At 51.6% G+C, this 20,800-nt stretch overlaps 1 protein-coding gene across 6 annotated transcripts in view; it reads left to right on the forward strand.

Annotated features, from left to right (window-relative positions):
- SLC9A8 (solute carrier family 9 member A8) overlaps positions 1-19,553 on the forward strand; it is an 82,211-nt gene extending 62,658 nt beyond the window's left edge. For 3 of the 6 annotated variants that reach the window (XM_077951983.1, XM_028828504.2, XM_015148788.3), the window contains exons 11-16: positions 1,937-2,053; positions 5,275-5,357; positions 8,556-8,667; positions 11,449-11,669; positions 14,181-14,327; positions 15,225-19,553. In XM_077951983.1, the coding sequence (XP_077808109.1) occupies positions 1,937-2,053; positions 5,275-5,357; positions 8,556-8,667; positions 11,449-11,669; positions 14,181-14,327; positions 15,225-15,332 (788 nt within the window). In that variant the 3' untranslated portion in view covers positions 15,333-19,553. The remainder of the gene's footprint in view (positions 1-1,936; positions 2,054-5,274; positions 5,358-8,555; positions 8,668-11,448; positions 11,670-14,180; positions 14,328-15,224) is intronic. The other 3 variants (XR_001447450.3, XR_013400043.1, XM_015148790.3) reach the window with 3 other exon arrangements.
- The last annotated feature ends 1,247 nt before the right edge of the window (positions 19,554-20,800 follow it).

Genomic DNA, 20,800 nt, shown 5'->3' on the forward strand with positions numbered 1-20,800 from the left:
TCCTGCATAAGCACAGAAGGTTGTAGACACCCTGGTGCAGGGCTCTGAAGAAAAGATGCATTACCTTTTTAAATGACAGTAGTTCAGGATTATGGGAAAATTCAAAGTTAAGGAAAAGTATTTTAAAAGTCCATCAAAATCCACATTTGGCCAGGTGAGGTGACTCACACCTATAATCCCAGCACTTTGGGAGGCCGATGCAGGTTGGATTGCTTGAGCTCAGGAATTTGAGACCAGCCTGGGCAACATAGTGAAACCCATCTCTACAAAAACACAAAAAATTAGCCGGGCGTGGTGGTATGTGCCTGTGGTCCCAGCTACTTAGGAGGCTGAGGTGGGAGGATTGCTTGAGCCCAGAAGCCGGAGGTTGCAGTGAGCTGATACCACGCCATTGCACTCCAGCCTGGGCGACAAAGCGAAACCCTGTCTCAAAAAAAAAAAAAAAAAGAGGCCGGGTGCGGTGGCTCATGCCTGTAATCCCAGCATGTTGGGAGGCTAAGGCAGGTAGATCACCTGAAGTCAGGAGTTCGAGACCAGCCTGACCAACATGGAGAAACCTCATCTCTACTAAAAATACAAAAATAAGCTGGGCCTGGTGGTGGATGCCTGTAATCCCAGCTACTTGGGAGGCTGAAGCAGGAGAATCGCTTGAACCCAGGAGGTGGAGGTTGCAGTGAGTCGAGTTCATGCCATTGCACTCCAGCCTGGGCAGCAAGAGTGAGGCTCCGTCTCAAAAAAAAAAAAAAAAAAGAATCCACACATTATCCTTACGCAGATTCTTAGGCTCCTTTCTGCCCCCCCAGAGTGGTTTGCTTGCTTGCACTCCTTATATAGTCATCCCTCAGCATCTGTGGAGGATCAGCTCTAGGACTCCCCACATATAGAAAATTCATAGGTGCTCAAGCTCCTTATGCAAAACGGTGCAGTTGGCCAGGCACGGTGGGCTCACACCTGTAATCCCAGCACTTCGGGAGGCCAAGGCGGGCAGATCACCCGAGGTCAGGAGTTCGAGACCAGCCTGGCCAACATGGTGAAACTTTATTTCTACTAAAAAGTAGTTGTCCCTTGGCCGGGCGCGGTGGCTCAAGCCTGTAATCCCAACACTTTGGGAGGCCGAGATGGGTGGATCACGAGGTCAGGAGATCGAGACCATCCTGGCTAACACGGTGAAACCCCGTCTCTACTAAGAAATACAAAAAATAGCCGGGCGAGGTGGCGGGCGCCTGTAGTCCCAGCTACTCGGGAGGCTGAGGCCAGAGAATGGCGTGAACCCGGGAGGCGGAGCTTGCAGTGAGCTGAGATCCGGCCACTGCACTCCAGCCTGGGCTACAGAGCGAGACTCCGTCTCAAAAAAAAAAAAAAAAGTAGTTGTCCCAACTACTCAGGAGGCTGAGGCAGGAGGATCACATAAACCTGGGAGGCAGAGGTTGCGGTGAGCCAAGATCGCACTATTGCCCTCCAGCCTGGGTGACAAGAGCAAAACTCTGTCTCAAAAAAAAAAAAAAAAAAAAAAAGGTTGGGGGCAGTGCCGTGGGCCCTCGATAGCCACAGGTTCCACATCTGCCAGTGCTATCCCTGGATGTCAGTGATAGTCCATACCTTTTTAGCTCTGGTACTGTGAAGGGGACTTCATGTGGCTTATTTTCACTCACCCTCCTAACAGTTCTGTGAGTGGCTACTATTAGTCCCACTGTACAGAAGTGAAAACTGAGGCTCTGAGTAATGTGGCTCAAGGTCACCCAGCTAGTAATGAGGCTGCCAGAGTGAAGGGACCCATGGCATTTTTTCTGAAGCCTGTGGGAGGCTTCAGGTATTAGTTTATTTTCCTTTTTCTTAAATCCTCTAATGCTTTAGGCCCCAGGGCCTTGCAGGCATTGTGAGATCTGAGTTGGGGATCACACGGCAGTGCTTTCTGTTCTGTTCTTTCCCTGTCTAGGCATCATGGCCATCCTGTTCTCAGGCATTGTGATGTCCCACTACACGCACCATAACCTCTCCCCAGTCACCCAGATCCTCATGCAGCAGACCCTCCGCACCGTGGCCTTCTTGTGTGGTGAGTTCTGCGTCTGTGTGGCCATGCACAGGCCCACCCAGAGCTGATCTTTCTTCCTTACCCTGTTTTAGAGTCAGTTGAGACTTTCCTTGGCAGCAGGGCAGCAGCTCCTCAGAGCCAGATCCCGTACTCGCTTATCTTTTGTTTGTTCCTCTGGCTTTGAAATTTCATAAAGTAAACCAAACACCTAATAAATGAACATCTGGTGCCTACGATTTAAAGACCAAAAATAGTGAGAACCAATTATGAACATTTGAGACATGAATTTTTAATGTATTAATGTGACATTTCCAAAAATGTAGTCTTTGGAAATAATATTAATGATGGTTAGATGAAAATGGCTCCATAGTCAAGCAAGGCGTGGGGCTCACGCCTGTAATCCCAACTGTTTGGGAGGCTGAGAGGATCACTTGAGCCCAGCAGTTCGAGGCTGCAGTGGGCTATGATCTTCAACAAAAAAAAAGAAAGATAGAAAAAGATAAATTTTGTAGTCAAGAGTTTAGGAAATCCTGGTTAAATAAAATTTAACATTTATGAATTGCCAGACTTTTCAGCAAATGTGCATTGTAAAATCCTTAACGGGGGATATAGTTACAGAATTTTCCAAACTTGTCCACAGAATCTTTTATTCACAGAGCAGCCTGAGGGACATCACTCGGGGACAGTTTGCAGTAGAGGTGTCATTTGTTGGGCTGGGATAAACCATGATGGCTTTGTCTTTAAGCAGTTTGTTCGAGCTTATTTTCCCCACGCTCAGACATACCCATGTATCTCCCCACCAACTTTATACTTGGAAGTGGTTGGAGTCGGGGAACAACTCTCACCATGTCTCTCTAAGCTGGCCCCCAAGTGGCTCCTGCCCTAGTTGTCATCATCAAAGTCACTCCTGGCATTTTGGGGGATTTGTCTCTCTCTTTTTTTTTTGAGACGGAGTCTCGCTCTGTCGCCCAGGCTGGCGTGCAGTGGCGCGATCTCGGCTCACTGCAAGCTCCGCCTCCCGGTTTCACGCCATTCTCTCACTCAGCCTCCCCAGTAGCTAGGACTACAGGTGCCCGTCACCACACCCGGCTAATTTTGTTTTTTGTATTTTTAGTATAGATGGGGTTTCACCGTGTTAGCCAGGATGGTCTTGATCTCCTGACCTTGTGATCCACCTGCCTCAGCCTCCCAAAGTGCTGGGATTACAGGCAAGAGCCACCGCGCCCAGTCATTTGTCTCATTTTTAATTGCTACTTCCACACTGTTAGCATGCTAGAAGGCAGGGGCAGGCCAGGCAGAAACTTAGCAGATAAGGAGGCTCAGGTGAGGAGTAGTCACGTGACTTGCCCATGGTCTCATGGCCAAGAAGTGGGTATGCAGGCCAGGTCTCTTTATTCCTGGGCCAGTTCTCTCTATTCCTGGGCCAGGTCTCTCTCTTCCTGGGCCAGAGGGTATTATTTGTACAGCACCTCTCTCAGAAAGTGAGACTACAGATTCTGACTCTGACCCTCCCAGTTAAAGACACATAAAGCAAATCATCCATCCAAAAAGATTCTGGTTTTTACCCAGCAGACTGGCAAATGTTAAGCTTGATAATACCCACTTCTGGCCTTGGTGTGTGGAAAACAGGCCTACTGGAATCTTTTCTGGAGAGTCATTTGCCATGTCTGTCTGAATTTAAAAGGCACGTACTCTTTGGCCCAACAGTTCAACCGTGTGGAACTTAGCCTGTACTGGGGTGTTTGCTGAACCTCTCAGAAATAGAAACAATCTAAATATCCATCCATAGAGGATTGGTCATTAGAAAAATTGTCAAATTTTGACAGTTTGTCAAGTGTGACTGAAAGACCGTCAAATACTCTGCAGATAAACATGATCCCACCCAGGGAAGAGGATAAACACGATTCTGCCTGCTGGCTGAACACTGTCACTAGCAAGGGTCCCAACTGTGGCAAAGTGGCAAAAATTCAGAGCAAATGACTGCGACGCCACATGACAAATGTGAAGGGGCTTTGGTTAACCATGATATATCCAGACCTTGGAGTTGATGCTGCCAGGAAAAAGCATCCACTAGATCTGAATGTCTTCTAAATGTGCTCATTTGGAAAGATCACACAAATATTAGATAAGAAAAAATTTCAAAGAGAGGAGGGTGGGTAAACTCTCCAGCTTGTGGACTTGTTTTAAACTTGGGTACCATTCAAAGGAAAAACATTGTTAGAATGTAAAACAGCCTTGCTCTTTATGATCAGCTATTTTAAAATACAGTTTTAGACCAGGCGCAGTGGCTCACGCTTGTAATCCCAGCACTTTGGGAGGCCCAGGTGTGCGGATCACAAGGTCAGGAGTTCGAGACCAGCCTGGCCAACACAGTGAAACCCTGTCTCTACTAAAAAAAAAAAAAAAATTATCTGGGTGTGGTGGCGGGCACCTACAGTCCCAGCTACTCGGGAGGCTGAGGCAGGAGAATTGCTTGAACCCGGGAGGTGGAGGTTGTAGTGAGCCGAGATCATGCCACTGTACTCCAGCCTGGGAGAGAGAGTGAGACTCTGTCTCTAAAAAATATATATATACAGTTTTAATCTCTTTAGTCGTTATGCTATTCTGAGGGACATCACAGTTTAAGCAGAGAGCCTAGTGTGAGAAATTTATAAGGTGCTTTTTCTTAAAATATACAAGTTTGTGTGACAGAGAGTAAATATTGGGCTCTTTTTGGCTTGCAGAGTGGAGCCAAGAGTTAGCAATGAGTCTCACTCTGCAAATCCTGCTGGGTGTGAGCTGTGTTCTAAACCTTGTGGCAATGTTAAATATATTAAGCTAATCATGTGGAAGTTAACTAAAGACCCCTTCACGTTTGTCATGTGGCGTCGCAGTCATTTGCTCTGAATTTTGGCCACGTTGCCACAGTTGGGACCCTAGCTAGTGACAGTGTTCAGCAGATCGGCAGATTCATGTGTTTCCATCTTCCCTGGGCGGGATTGCGTTTATTTGCAGAAGTATTTGACAGTTGACTCATTACATTAAGAGATTTCTGAATACCAGGGACATATTGCTTATATAGTAGAAAAGAATAAGAGAATTTAAGCACAAGTTTGGCCAAGATATTGGCTGCAGGGTTTTCAAGAAAATAAGGAAAGTGTTGTATTGGATTCTGCCTGTGAATGTTTGCTTGCTTAACAGTTTAGTACCATATTGGAATGAAATCATTGGGGTTAAATAATCCATTCTTTGGTTTGTTTCAGAAACATGTGTGTTTGCATTTCTTGGCCTGTCCATTTTTAGTTTTCCTCACAAGTTTGAAATTTCCTTTGTCATCTGGTGCATAGTAAGTATTTTCCTTGTTTTTTTTATTTAATTACTTATTTGTAGATCAATAAACACATGTTCCGGATTCGTTTATGTAACTGTTAACTGTTCAAAGTCAACAGCTACATAGACAGTCTTTTGTTTAAAGTTTCTTTTGTTAAAAAAAAAAAATCACAAACATACACTAAGGGGGCAGGGGTAGAATTAAGTGAATAAATATCCCCAGCAAGGACTTTTTTAAGGTTTTTTGTTTTTTTGTTTTCTGAGATGGAGTCTCACTCTGTCGCCCAGACTGGAGTGCAGTAGTGCGATCTCAGCTCACTGCAACCTCCACCTCCCAGGTTCAAGTGATTCTCCTGCCTCAGCCTCCCAAGTAGCTGGGATTACAGGCACACATCACCATGCCCGGCTAATTTTTGTATTTTTAGTAGACATGGGGTTTCATCATACTGGTCAGACTGGTCTTGAACTCCTGACCTCATGATCTACCTGCCTCAGCCTCCCAAAGTGCTGGGATTACAGGCATGGGCCACCGCGCTCAGTCTTGTTTTTTAAGATTTTTAATGGCCTTGAATATTATGGTCTTTAAATAAAAGTACAGGTTTGTAGGTTTTTGTGTGAGGAGGTAAAAGCAGATTTCAAAATTGAATATGTAATTGATCATAACCATGTAAAACTATTATGCACAGAAAAAAAGAAAGTATGTAAAGAAAATGTAGCCACATGTTCACAGTGGTTATAGAGCTGGGATTTCTTTCTCTTTCCTAATTTTTCTGGATAGTTTATTATGTACTTCTTACTGCAGTTTTCTTCAAATTTGTCTATTTATATTTGTCTGTTTATAAGATAGTCTGCCTGCAACCTGGGTACTTCCACCTGTCACTCAGCAAGAGCTCATTGCTCTTGGTCACTGTTATTCGTCCTCCAAACTCAGGTTTCAGGGCAAAAAAAAAGCAGCAAAAGTAGCAAAAGTCCTTTACAGAAAGTATAATAGCCTAGGCTGGACGCAGTGGCTCACACCTGTAATCTCAGCACTTTGGGAGGCCGAGGCTGGTGGATCATGAGGTCAGGAGTTCGAAACCAGCCTGGCCAACATGGTGAAACCCTGTCTCTACTAAAAATGCAAAATTAGCTGGGCGTGGTGGTCTGCGCCTGTAATTCCACCTACTCGGGGGACTGAGGCAGGAGAATTGCTTGAACGCGGGAGGTGGAGGTTGCAGTGCAGTGAGCCGAGACCTCGCCATTTGCACCCCAGCCTGGGCAAAAAGAGCGAAACTCCGTCTCAAAAAAAAGTATAATAGCCTTTAGTGTGGCCACTGGATAAAAGGGGACACATTTAATCAAACCTGAAACACCAGTGTAGGCATGGAAGATTGGATTTCAGTGGGTGAAACAGGGAGGTGACTATTTCAGCCACAGGTTGGGAGGAAAATGAGAGGATGCCCTGGGGTGACAACTCAGTTTTCTCTAAGCAGTTAGGCCCAGGCTGGCCCTGCAGCTAGTGGAGATGGCCTGTGCTGTGATGGGTTACAGTTCCTACCCTGTAAGCTCCGCTTAGTGGTCAAGAGCATGGGCTTTGGGGTCTGAACCAGATTTGAGGCTTGAATCCATTACTTCCTGCCTTGTCAACTTGGACCAATTACTTCATCTCTCTATACCTCAGTTCCTTTGCCTATAAACTGGAGATAATAATACCTACTTTATAAGACCTTTGCAGGGATTTAAATTTAGCAGGATAATGCATGTAAAATGATCAGCATGTTGTCTGGCATAGAAATGTTTGATGATTGGAAACATTTACTCTTGACCAGGCATGGTGGCTCACACCTATTATCCCAGCACTTTGGGAGTCTGAGGCGGGCAGATTACTTGAGGTCAGGAGTTTGAGACCAGCCTGGCCAACTTGGCGAAACCCAGTCTCTACTAAAAATACAAAAATCAGCTGGGCATGGTAGCACACACCTGTAATCCCAGCTACTAGGGAGACTGAGGCAGGACAATTGCTTGAACCTGGGGGCCAGATGTTGCAGTAAGCCAAGATCGCACCACAGCACTCCATCTCAAAAAAAAAAAAAAAAAAAAAAAAAAAATACTGTAAAATTCATGCTTGTTAAAGGAATAAACTGAAAGCCTAAAGAATGTGCTGTATATGTCTGTGTCATCCTTTTCAAGTAATTATGGTAAGAACCAAAATGAAGAAAATGAAAGTAAAGTAATAAATGTCCTAAGAATCCACTTGGATAAGATTTAAACTTTAGGCTGGGTGCAGTGACTCACACCTGTAATCCTAGCACTTTGGGAGGCAAAGGAAGGATGATTGCTTGAGACCAGGAGTTTGAGACCAGCCTGGGCAACATAGCAAGACCTCATCTTTAACTAAAAAGTTTAAAAAATTAGCCAGGCATGGTGGTGCATGCCTGTAGTTCTAGCTACTTGGGAGGTTAAGGTGGGAGGATCACTTGAGCCCAGGAGGTTGAGGTTGCATTGAGCCACAATCGCGCCACTGTACTCCAGCATGGGAGACAGAGCGAGACCTTGTCTCAAAAAAAAAAAAAAACAAACAACACAAGATGTGAACTTTACATAAAGCTGTACTTTGCCAAGACTAACATGCCTTTGGAGTTGGAGAGGAACCAAAAGCCACAGCAAGAAGCTGGCCGGCTAAGCCAGGGCATATGGCCTCCTTGTAGACCCTACCTCTGCATTCCTCTTGCTCAGACAGCAGTGTTTCCACGCATGGGTAGGTCCTTCACAGCTGCCCTCCTTTCCCTGAGGGAGAGGCAGAAACACCTTGTCTGTCCCCTTGGGGCTGGAATGATCAATGCAGGCCTGTCCCAAGGAGGAGCGCCTTTGGAGTCAGGTTTTCCTTAAACTAATCTGTGAATACTTCTGTACAGCCTCTTGGCATTCAGTTTTGTTCTGCTGTCATTACTAATGCCCTTCCTGATACCTCGTCGGTTCTCTTTTCTGGCTACTGAGAAAGGTAACGTACAAAGCTTTATCCTTTCCTAGATGCATAGAATCCCGCAGCTCCGGCAGCACGCCCATGCTGGGTCTCTCACGAGCATGGTGTTGCTCGTGTCTTTTGTGGCTGAGGGGAATGAGGGGAATGCTGCATTTGTACTGGATGTGTTACACAGTCTGCAACAGCTTCAAGAAGCTTCAGCGTGAAGAGCCAGATGTTTTCACCTAAGACTTAGTTTGTTGCTATCAACAGGTGCTTGTACTATTTGGCAGAGCGGTAAACATTTTCCCTCTTTCCTACCTCCTGAATTTCTTCCGGGATCATAAAATCACACCGAAGATGATGTTCATCATGTGGTTTAGTGGTAAGTCAAATCTTGAATAAATGGAGTGGGGAAATACCTGTTAAAAGCACGCCCCACACAGAGAGAGCCATGGTTCTCTGCTAGCGCCCTTGGCAAAGCCACAAGTAATCAATACTCCCGTCTAATGGCACCTACTGCAACCAAGATGGTGCCCCTCACCATGGTGCTATGAAGTGGGCGAGGCTAGGTTGGAAGAGGGCAAAGGACATGCCCAGGGTCACGTGACCACTGGAGGCAGAGCCGGGATTTCTGCCACTCTCCCCTGGACAGGACAGTGCAGTCCAGGACGCAGCTGGGCGTGGCTCAGTGCCTCCCTGTGGGTTTTCTAGGCTGAAGTAATAATGGACTCAAGGTAGAAAAGGTGAAAGTTGAAACTGTTTCATACCTTATGTTAGTTTTGGATATTTTTCCTTTAAGTCACAAAGTTCTGGTAGTTTAATTTGAATGTTTCAGTTGCTATTTAATCGCTTTTTAAAGGATGGAAATGATTTCATAAATCTTTGCTTCTAAAGAACTGGATCCATAGGCATCCTTAAATTTATTTTTGAGCAATACATACTGTTCTTTATGCTTTCTTGCTTAAATATTATAATTAAAGTATTTTCCGTGTGGGTTGAGTTATAGCAACATACTTTATAATGTTCTTTATCCAAAGGCATATCTGCAAGTTTGTCTCAGATTTCTCTTCTTTCTAAAGGCCATGTTTAAAAATGTATATGTTTCATATATATGTACGTATATGTCTATGTATGTATACATATATATATGGTGAGAAAAACTCATTTTTTTCCTAATCTCTTTTTCTAGTGAGGCAAACTACTTTGTAAAGTGGTTGCAGAAGTGTGTCAGAGGTTTTTGAAGTGATGTGAGCTATTTGGGAAGGGGGGCATGAGGATGAGAGAGCGTTACAGGGAAGGTTGGAGTGTATTTGAAATGGCGGGGGCTGTCAGCTCCTGTTCTCTCCCAGGCTCCCCGGGCTCTTGCTCCGTGGGTTTCCATCCAGGCTTTCCTGGATCTTCAACGAGGGGCACCGAACAAGCGTCTGCTTCCGGCCCCTCCTATCATCATTTAAGCAATCAGAGCTTCTCCTTCCTACAAAACACCAGGAACTTCAGCCAGAGTTCCTCCTCACGTCCCCCGCCGCTGCATCCACGCCTCTTTCGCCATGGCCAGACCCCTGCGAGTGAGCCATGCTCGCTTATTTTCCCCACTTCTTCACCGTCTGTCCACGGGGCAGGAATTGGCCTTGGCAGGTCACCAGTGACCTCCCGCAGCCAGACCTGGAGGGGAGGGATCCGCCCCCATCCTAGTCCACCTCCTTCCCACCGCCCCTGCCTCTGATGAGGACCGTTTCACCCTCTTCCCCGGCCTCTGGGGCAAGCTCCTCCTTTCTCCTCTTTGGTGTCTCCTTGGGCTCGTCCCCCTTCACTAACCCCTCAAATAGCAGCTTCTTCAGGAGTTGGCCCCAGCCCCGCTTCTGTTTGTGTGTTCTGCACTTCACTGAGTGTGCTCACGCATCCACTGGCCTTCACTTCCACCTAGTCCAAAGCTGTTCCCGCAAACCCAGACCTCCCTCTGGGATCCATACTCCTGTTTCCAGCTGCCTGTTTGGATGCCATGGAGATGCCGCCATCCCTATGCCTTTGCATCTCCCTTGCCCAAGAAATCTTTGAATTGCCCCATGGCCTGGCTAGCTGGTACTAAGCACTTGCTGGGTACATACCCTGTTAAAGCACATGACATGTGCCATGCCACTGAACCCTCTGGCCCGTGACAGGTTTAGAGAGTCTGAGAGTCCTTCGTCCTTGCCATGTCTCTGTATTATGTGCCCTTTGCTCTTGCCCTGCCATCTCCCCATCTGGGTCTGGCCTGCAGCAGTCTGGCTGTCCTACCCCCTGGTGATGTGAGCCTCCCTGCCTTCCTGTCTGGGGCAGGTCCTGGTGCTGTCTACACCCCACCCTCCCACCTTCTCTTCCAGGTACCATTTCACAACCCTCATTTGCTGTGTCTCCTCCCAGCTGCTCTAGGAGCTCCCCAAGGGTGGGGCTAGGACTGCCTGTCCCCTCAGTACGGCGCCAAGGAAGCCAGGAAGCTTCTAAGAGAGGAAAGTGCTGTTTCCCAGCTCAGTCCATGCCCCTCAGTTGTTTCCTAGTAGCCTCACAGGGGACCAGCCAGCCTCATTACCACCTAAGCAGCCCACAGCCCCATCAGTGCCACCAGGGGCCTCCACAGGGGCAGCATCTCGAGATAGGAGGGGTACTGGACACACTGCATCCTGTGCTGTTGTGGGTATTAGATGAGTGGCCCTGGGTGGGCCATGCTGCTCTTGGCCTCCATCCCTCATCTGTGTGTTGTGGACAAGAGTATCGCTGCTCGGTAAGGATTCCTGTGAAGATCCAGTGATGCTTTACACGCTGAACACCTGCCCGGGCCTGGCGCACACACAGGAAGGGCTCAGCCCACAGCAGCTGTCCTGCAGTTTCCAGGACACGAGCGTCAGGCTTGATAAGTCCTCCTGCACCCACACCTGGGGCTCTGTAGCTGGGGCAGGCCACCTCATTTGATCTGCCCAAGTGGGCATGGAGGTGAGTCTGTGGTCCCCACATCTCTGCCACCTGCTCTTTACACCCCAAAGCCTCACAGGGCGAGCACACGCCCTTTAGCAGGGCCATTAGAATAATCGGCTGGTCGCAGTGTTGGGCTGGTGGATTTCCAGGGAAGCCAGCCCATGAAGCTGCTGCCTCCTCACTGTGTCCTCTCATGCTGTTTGCTGTCCCCCAGGCCTGCGGGGGGCCATCCCCTATGCCCTGAGCCTGCACCTGGACCTGGAGCCCATGGAGAAGCGACAGCTCATCGGCACCACCACCATCGTCATTGTGCTCTTCACCATCCTGCTGCTGGGCGGCAGCACCATGCCCCTCATTCGCCTCATGGACATCGAGGACGCCAAGGCACGCCGCAGGAACAAGAAGGACGTCAACCTCAGCAAGACGGAGAAGATGGTCAGTATCACGCACCTGCGGGGTGGGGCAGGGGGCTGGCCTGCTGCACAGCTGATGGTCCCCACTGTCAGGAAATGGGGAGATGAGCCTTGCTTTGAGGACGCCCAGCACCTCCACACACATGCACACACACCGGTCCCCCACTGAGAAGGAGGTGACAGAACTTGAGTTCTGAAGCATGGCTCTTGTTGCGGGGGTGTCTGGCAACTTTGTGACCTGCCGCAGCCAGGGAAGCTGTGGGCGACCCCATCTGCTCCCTCTCTGAAGCTCCATAGGGCACCACAGGAGTCTGGGCCTATGCCACTCTCCTAGCAGTGCCTCTGCCCTGCCAGCAGCTGAGACACCTGTCAGGGCCCAGGTTTGAGGGTTTCAAAATCCCATCATTCCCCAGTATGGTTTTACTAAAAACCACCTGTTAGGGGCCCGAGGAGGGGAGGACGGCTTGTGGTGGCTGTGAGGGCCGTGAGGGGTACTCCCCCAAGGACAGACATGGTGTGGGGTTGGAGGTACCCAGGCCCCAGCTGTAGGGAGAGCTGAGGCTCTGCAGCCTGCCCACCTCTTCTTCCTACAAGCCGCTGCCCCTGCCACCAAGCTGCCTTCCTGCCCTGTCTTCACCCTCAGGACCTCTATGCAAAGCTAGGCCCTCTGACCAAAGCAGAGGCTGCTGTAGGCTCCAGCCCAGAGCATCCCCTGCCAATCGTGCATTTCTGGACATGCATCTCTTTCTAGTTTCCATATGCTAGGCCTCAGTAACTTTAATCAGTCATCAGAGGCCCAGGAGTCCTCACGTAGCCATCCACGGCTAACATTGGAGTCAGGGCTGGCAAGACCATGGCCTCCAGTCTCCAAACTGGGCCCCTCAGCCAGTGCAGTGCTGCTGGGAGGAAAGTTCCAGATGGCTGTGAGGCCTGGCTCTGCAGAACTTCCATCACACTAAGAGGCCCTTTGCCCCCAACCCCTATCTACCAACTTTTTTGGTTTTCACAAAAGCTCTAGCTTAGGTCTTTCTGGGTATCAGAATTGGTGGGGGGTTGCTACACACAGGCTGCTGGGTCTGTCACCAGCATCTCATAGGTCTGGCATGGGGTCCGAAAGAATTTGTGTTTCTTCTTTATTTCCGAGACAGGGTCTCACTCTGTTGCATAGGCTGAAGTGCAGTGGCGCGATCGTAGCCACCCACTGCAGCCCGGACCTCTTGGGCTCAAGCGATCCTCTCACCTCAGCCTCTGGAGTAGCTGGGACTCCAGACAGGCGTGACCCCACCCAGCTAATTTTTTTCTTATTTTTAGTAGAGACAGGGTCTCACTATGTGGCCCAGGCTAAGAATTTGCGTTTCTAACAAGTTGCCAGGTAGTACTGCTGCAGCCAATCCTGTGAACACGCTTGGCGAAGCACAGCACTAGCAGAAACAGGACAGCTCCTCTGAGGATGAACCGCTGAGTTTCTGGAATGTTTTCTGTGGCAGTCAATGTGCTTGCATTTTCCTTGGACTATCTCAGATTGTCCCAATAGCCTGCATGGAAACTGGTGCTTTCATTATACCCATTTTGCAGATGAGAATGCTGAGGCACCAAGAGACTCAGATCAGACAGCTGCGGGCAGACTCCCAAGCCTGCGTTCTTCACCACCACACTGATCAGCAGTCCTCAAAATGGGGTCCCCAGACTAGCAGCATCACTGGAAACCTGTTAGATCTGCAGATTCCCAAGCCCACTCAGATCTACTGAATTAGCACCTCTGCAGGTGGCTCCGGTGGGCTCCGTATTTTGTGGTTTCACAAGCCCCCCAGGTAGATTCTAATACAGACCAGTGTTTGACAACCACTGCTTCACAGCATCTAAATGCCCTCCCCTCCCCTGCCGTCATCTCCCCTCCCTGCTCCTGCCCCGCACCCATCTCCCCCCCCACCCCCGCCACCACCTGCACCTGTGGCCCCACCAAGGCTCCTGCAGCAGAACGGGCACTGCACTCAGAGCCTGTCTGCTTTGCTCCTGCCTCTTCACCTCTGGCCCTCCCCTCCACATGGGGCCCTTTTCTCATCCCTCTCCAATGCCTACAGGATGTGTCCCTCTCCCCTCTCCTCTCCTGACTTGATTGGCAAAAGCCTGTCCATGGTGGAGTCCTAGCTAATAGACCCACAGGCAAAGACACAAAAAGCCTCCCTGTGCAATTTGCTGCTAATGAAAAGCCCAGAACAGCAGTTCCGGTCCTGGTTGCATGATAGAATCACCCAAAAAGCTTGAAAAGCTTAAAAACCAAGCCCCAGCCCAGCCCAGTCCTTCTGTTTTAGCTGTCCTAGGTGGGGTCCTGGGCATCCATTGTGCCCTGAGGGACCTTCCTGCCTCCCTGCGGGCTCCCAGGAGGCCGTCTGCTGCCCATCGTCACCCTGCACTGATGATCAAGTGGAGTTAGGATTGGGGACACTGGCGGCCTGGGTGGTGTGGGGGCTTCCAGAGGTGCCCCCGATGGTGCCTGCTGATGGCCGTCGGGCCGCCTTTCTTCCCTGCTCAGGGCAACACTGTGGAGTCGGAGCACCTGTCGGAGCTCACGGAGGAGGAGTACGAGGCCCACTACATCAGGCGGCAGGACCTCAAAGGCTTCATGTGGCTGGACGCCAAGTACCTAAACCCCTTCTTCACTCGGAGGCTGACGCAGGAGGTGGGATACCGGCCAGGCCACACTTTCTGGGGGTCCCTTGCCTGCCTCCTTCAGGACCTGCGGTGGCCCAGGGTGGGGTGGAGGAAGAGTGGGGAGGCAGAAAGTCTCACATGGGCCCGCCAGGCTGCTGCCTCCTGATCTGCAGGCTGGACATGCTTGTGGAACTCGGCATCTGCTGTTTTTCCTTCGCTGCCACGTTTAGTGCGAGGTTAATAATAGATTTGTTAACACAGTTTGGTTTTCCTGGATGACAGACACGGGGTATCGATCAGCTGAGGAATTTCAGACATACCAGGACCTCAGGCTGTGGCCCAAGGCTGCCCCCAGCTCAGGCCTCTGGTTCTGTCCCTCGGGGCACTGCTGGCCTCTCTTTAGTTGGAGGCCTTGCGTAGGGGTGGGGCTCTTCCTGCGGCTGCCTGCTTTGTTTCTGTGCAGGCCCATTTTCCATTCTGATAGCTGCCGGTGTGTGCGCTCTTCCAGGAGCCAGGCAGCTCCAGTGACTGTGACCACAACTGCTTCCTTCTCCAGCATCCTGTGCTGTGGATGCAGCTGTCTCCCTGACAGCTGAGGAGATGGAGGCCCAAGGGGGTGCAGTAACCCCGCGAGATCACAGCCAATACGGGCATAATTGGGAGCAGAGCTAAGTGTGTCTGACTCCAGAGACCACATTTTCAACCTCACGCCATGCTACCTCCTTCTTTCTGAATGACACCTCCTGTGATCTCCACCCCCACAAAGAACAATCCCAGCTCAGTTTGTTCAATTGAAACTGAAGTTGCCTGTGGCCATCACCCTACCTCCTACCTCCTCCCCAGACACCCCACCCAAGGCACCCAGCAGCCTCCCCTCCCTTCCTTGGCCCTGCCCCTGACGGCTTGGTTGTGTCTCTGGACCCAGGACCTGCACCACGGGCGCATCCAGATGAAAACTCTCACCAACAAGTGGTACGAGGAGGTACGCCAGGGCCCCTCCGGCTCCGAGGACGACGAGCAGGAGCTGCTCTGACGCCAGGTGCCAAGGCTTCAGGCAGGCAGGCCCAGGATGGGCGTTTGCTGCCCACAGACACTCAGCAGGGGCCTCGCAGAGGTGTGTGCATCCAGCAGCCCCTTCAGGACTCCAGACATAGAGGGCGGGGCGAGGTACTGGCTGCAGAGTCACCTTAGTCCAGAACTTGCCAGGCCTTTGGAGCCAGGTGACTTCTTGGGAAACTGTCATCTCCCCACTCCTCCCTGAGCCAGCCTCTGCTCAGTGTGGCTCGTCGGCCCACAGAGGGGAGGGAGCACGGGGCCAAGTGCCAGTCATCTGTGAAGCTGGGGCACCTACCCCGCCACCTGGAGGACCCCTGTGGCCCCCCGCCTAGAGCACCATCTACAGGTGTGCCATTCCCCAGCCACCGCCTTCATCCTGCCCCCGCCGGACTGGCAGAGCCAGGGGTGAGCCACCTGCCTTTGAGTCATCAAGATGCCTCCGCAGCCACAATTCTGACCTAAGTGGCAGGGCCCAGAAATCTTGAAAACCTCCCGCTGCCCTTTGTGGCACTTCCTGTGCTCCCTCAGAGGGAGAGAAACCGAGTGACCTTTTTCCCTTTGTCTGATTGGCACTTCTCAGCCTGTCTCCCTGGACAGCAGGTGGCTGCTGCCTTTCTCTGGGCATCTTCTGAATGTTTACACTGGTACCTTCTGGTATCTTCTTTAGAGCCCCCTGCAAGCTGCAACCCAAGGCTTTTATCTTGCAGGGTCAGAGCGCCCTCTAGAGGGAAAAGCTAGAGGCACAGGGTTCCTGCTGGCCCACAACTGCTGTCTTAATTAGGTTTAAATTCATGCATTTTACAGCAAAGCGCTGAGAGCCTCGTAGTCACCTCCTGCCATCTGATCTCCCTCCCCACCATTCCCATACTCAGTTGTTCTTTTGTCTAACCGGAGGCCACTGTGCCGAGGCCCTGCAGTGTCTGCTCACTGCTGCCATCTTCGCTGCTAATCAGGGTTCCATCCTCTTTCCCCTCTCCCAGTTCCCCACCACGTTGGATCCCATTTGTCACCCATGCTAGGGTCCCCAAAGCACTGGGGCAGGGGCCAGAGCAGCAGCACCCAGTGCTCCCCTCTCCCACCCCGACCTGGAGTCAGAAGCAGATGCTCCACGCACACACACCCCAGCCCTGTCCCAGGGGCCCGGCCTCCTCAGCCATCTCAGGGTGAGGAGCTGTCAGTCATGTCCAGACGGAATGGAGTCACTGACTCGCATCCTCTCCTCACCTCCCCTTTGACAAGCCTCAAACTGCTCAGCTCATCGAAGGGCCATTGCCAACTTCTGTATGTGGTTCTGGGTCCCAGGGAGCCTTGGAACCTGGCCCCCTGGGGTGGTTTAATTCACCATGTGCATTCCTGCTTCTCTGGGGACACGGTGGGCCAGCATGGTCCCTGGGCTGGAGCAAACGCATCTCCATCTCTTCCACCTCAGACGGTGTGGCTCTGGATATCAGGAGGGACTGACCTCAGGACCTGTGCCAGGAACAAGAGGCCAGGCCCGATGCTGCCACCTCGCCTTGCCCCTGAAGTGAGAGCAGGCCAGCCGGGCAGGAAGCACGCTGTTTACTTTTTGCATGAAAAGTAAATTAGTACTTGATAGAGCTAAAATATGATCTTTTTAAATTTCTCAACCCTATCATTTGAGCCATTGCCTTGCTTAATTTTGGTCTCCACCATTTCCTTCTAGTGGAGAAGAGAGGAAGTCAGAGGGTGGGGACCTTTGCCTGCCCCTGGGCGAGTGGGGGCAGGGATCTGAGACCAGATTGTTCTTGCGCCCCTGCCAGAACTCACTCTCGCCTGAAGTTTAGGGTCCCGTCTCCCAGATGTCAGTTGCTTTGCAATCAGTTGTTTGCCAGGATTTCTTTCTTTCCTAATCTTAAATTCACAGATAAAGCAATGAAAAGAGTCAGATCCCATTTCCGTCTGCCCCCTCGCCGCCAGGTCTGATAGCCCCAACCACGCCACACCTGGCCTCATGCTTTCAGCTGAGACCTGAAAAGGATGCTGTGGCGGAAGAGCATGTGGGGCTTGGTGGGGGGGGCCCTAGGATTTGTGGGGGGGCAGAGGGGGTGGCGGGACCTTTCCCAGGAGGTACCAGCACCTGCCTCGATCTCCTGTGAGCCTTGTCTGCCCCCAGGCGGCCAGGTGAGGTCAGCAGCCTGGGAGAGTGCCCCCAAGAGATGAGGGCACCCCGTGTTCCTTGGCAGTCTTGACTCGCCTTGGTAACAAAAGCCATAGAAGTCTGTTTTTCTGGGTCAGTTTTTTTCAAATGTCTTTGCCTGAGAATAACAAATTGCTGCTGTCTACCTTTAGCACACCCGATAATTCTATTTGGGGCAGTGAATGCGCAGAAGATAGAAAAATATGCAGCTTAACTGTATCTTCCTGCATGTGTATTTATTTTCTTCTGGGTCTAGGCCGTGGGACAGGAGAACTGTGGCATGTAGGAGGAATACTTCAGGGTGAGGGAAGGCTGGAGCCAGGGAGCGCTGGGGAAACCAGCCTTTAGCCAGCAGTCCCTCCACCACAGGCGCTGCCGTGTGGAACCAGTTCTTGGAGTAAATCCCACGCTTTCTGCAGCCTGTAGTTGTTATGACCCCTCGGAACAACCACCCCATGACTTGTGTGTGGTCTCGCAGGGAAAGGGGCTGGCTTCTAGGTTCCCGAGATAAGTTTGCAGGGGGCTGGGCCAGGGCCAGGCTAAGGGTGGCTCAGTTCCATCATCTAGAGCTCAGACACTCTGCCCAGAGGCAGAACTGAAGCCCTCTCGGCCCCTACCCTAAGCCAGCCACCCCTCTTCACAGTGGGTGGACTGGGCTGGGCCAGCCGGGCTGGCTGGCATGAGGCCAAGGGGCAGGCCTGAGCGCCAGAGTCACCCAGGTTAGCCCACAGGATTCCTTTGTGTGCCATGGAATGCCGAAAGATGGGTGACTGGGGACCCTTCTTAAAACCCTTGGCAAGGGTGCCATCGGCACGGCTTGGCCTCATGAAGTCTCGGGTCCACGTACCCACGGGGCGCATATGCTTACAGAGTCCTCAGCAGGGTGGCCGAGGCCAGGCCTCTTCTGCTGAGGAGGGTGCAGGCTGGGGTGTAGGTGTGGCCGGGGGTGGCTCAGGGCTGGAACTGCTGCCTGATTCCTGTGTGGGGAGAAGCTCAGTGGCCGTTGGCTGCCACTGACAAGGATTTCACATGCAGAAGAGAAAAGGTCCCCCTCTGCCCCCCAGATTCCCTGCCGAGTGAGTGCCAGTGTGTGCTGCCCTTGCTGGGGACAGGTAGGAAACCCTGAGCTTCCTGATGCAGTCATGAAGCAGTGTCCTTGGGAAGGCGTCTCCAGAGCTCCGGGCCCTCTGCCTAACGCCCTCCATCTCAGTCAGATAAAGGCTTCAAGAGAATAAAGAACCAGCCCCCTTCCATTTAGGCTCCTGCCATTTCCCCAACAGTTCTCCAACAGTTAGACATTGAGGGGCTTCACTGTTAGCGGGCACGTAACAGAAGGAAGACTAATACACGCCCCTGCCCTGTCCCGTCCCCCTCCCCCGAGCCATTTTCTTGCTGTGCTCTCTGGTGCCCTTGAGTTGGTCTCCCTGGCTGCTCTGCGGGGGCTTCACTGGCTTTGGGGTGAATGCGAAGTGCTGGTGAGCAGTGGGCCTGTGACTGAATAGGAAGATAGGCATCCGTGGTCAAAAGTCACCTGCCAGCCCTCTGGAGACAGAGCCTCAGGCCGGGATGGGGAGGCCCCACTACTCCCACCTGCATGGTGGGCACGGCCTGGCTTATACCAAAGGCATTGACGGTTTCTCCAAGTAGGGATCTGCAAAGCTTGAATTGTCCTCAAGATGGCAAAGCTTGAATTGTCAAGATGGATGTGAATCTTACATTCCTTTTCATCATTTCCTATGTAAAAATGAAGAGTGCTGGGTTTTTGTTTTAAGAAGCATTATGAAGGCCAGACGTACTCATTTTTCTCCTGCAAGTGAGCTGGGAGAGGCCCCTGTTAGGCCCGTTTCCTGAGCAGTGCTGTGCTGCTCTTCTTGATGGGGCTTCGGGCTAGGGGGGAAAGCGGGTCAGAGGTGGGGGGCCTGTGGCTGCCATGCGGGAGCCCCTGCGCCATCTCTGACTCTTTAAGGGAGTCAGGAATAGATGTGTGAACAGTCATGTCACTGGATGCCTATTTAGAAATAAAGTGTATGCTGCTGAATCGGAGCCAGTGTCTGTTCATGTTCAGGTGGCTTTGCAGATGCACAGGTCACACCTAGACTGGGCTCTGTGGCACACAGCTACCCAGCCCCTGGGCCGGTAGCAGCCATGTCACCAGGAAGTGCAGTGTTTAGGAGCAGGGCTGGGTCAGGGCAGCCTGTGTCTGGTTCCCACCTTTGGCCCTCAGTGAGGAGCATGTGAGGCTCAGCCCCCAGCCAGGCTCAGCTTCTTCTCACAATGCTGGGAGCCCTTCCTCCCTGGGTTCGCTGGCTGTCCGCCCAGGCTGCAGGGCCGCCTGGCCTCCTGCTCGGGGCTTGTAGATCAGTGCCCCACAGGCATTTGCCTGATGGTGAAATGGGGAACTTCTGTCACTGAACCTGCCCTCCCGCAGGAGTGGGGGCGTCCATAGCCTCTGATCAGAGGTGGTGGCGAGTGGGGGAAGGGTCACGAGTTCATCTCTACCCCCACGTACTTCCAGAGGCATCCAAGCCGCTGATGGCAACAGGCACGAACCAAAAATGCATGTGATATAAAATGAAACCAGTCAGGAGAAGCTGTCCTGGCCCCGGCCACGGGGCAAGAGCTGAGTTTCCTGGTTCTTCCCACCCTGTGCTTCAGCCCACCCTGTGCTTCAGCCCACCCTGTGCTTCAGCCCACCCTAGGGGAGACTCCCAAGGCCACAGTGGGCTCGCCTTGGTCCGCTTTTGGTGGAAACCCAGATTCAGAGAAATATTTCTCCACCATAATAAAAACTGCAAGTGTGATGACAAGTGGTAGCTGACACTTGGCCTCAGTGTCAGGGAGGCACCACGAGAATGATGAGGACTCTGGCTGACAGAAAGCAGAATTTTCCAGGCCAGGCCTGCCTGTGAGGGCGGCTGGGAAGTGGGGCTGTGCCGTGCTGAGCCGTGTCAGCTGGGACAGAAAGCAGTGCTGGCAGCAAAGGTAGGCGGTGGTCCTGAGTGGGCACCTCGCTCCCATGAAGGGAACAGGGCATGTTTCATTTGTATTTCAACCTTCTCAACTCCTAGAAAAAGCTCTTAGGGTAGAGGGGAGCAATCGAGGCAAGAAATATTTTCCTTAGAGGCTAGAAAGCTGGCGGGGGGCTGGAGGGTCACGCACAAACTTGAGGGCCCTGTAACCCCCGCTTATTATTCCACAGGGCACTAGGGGAATGAAGCTGGCCTGAAGCGGGGCCCCACTGCCTCCTGGAGGCAACCCCCCACCCCAGGCAAGGGACAACACAGCCC

The sequence above is a fragment of the Macaca mulatta genome, chromosome 10 (assembly GCF_049350105.2).
Source record: "Macaca mulatta isolate MMU2019108-1 chromosome 10, T2T-MMU8v2.0, whole genome shotgun sequence".
NCBI lineage: Eukaryota > Metazoa > Chordata > Mammalia > Primates > Cercopithecidae > Macaca > Macaca mulatta.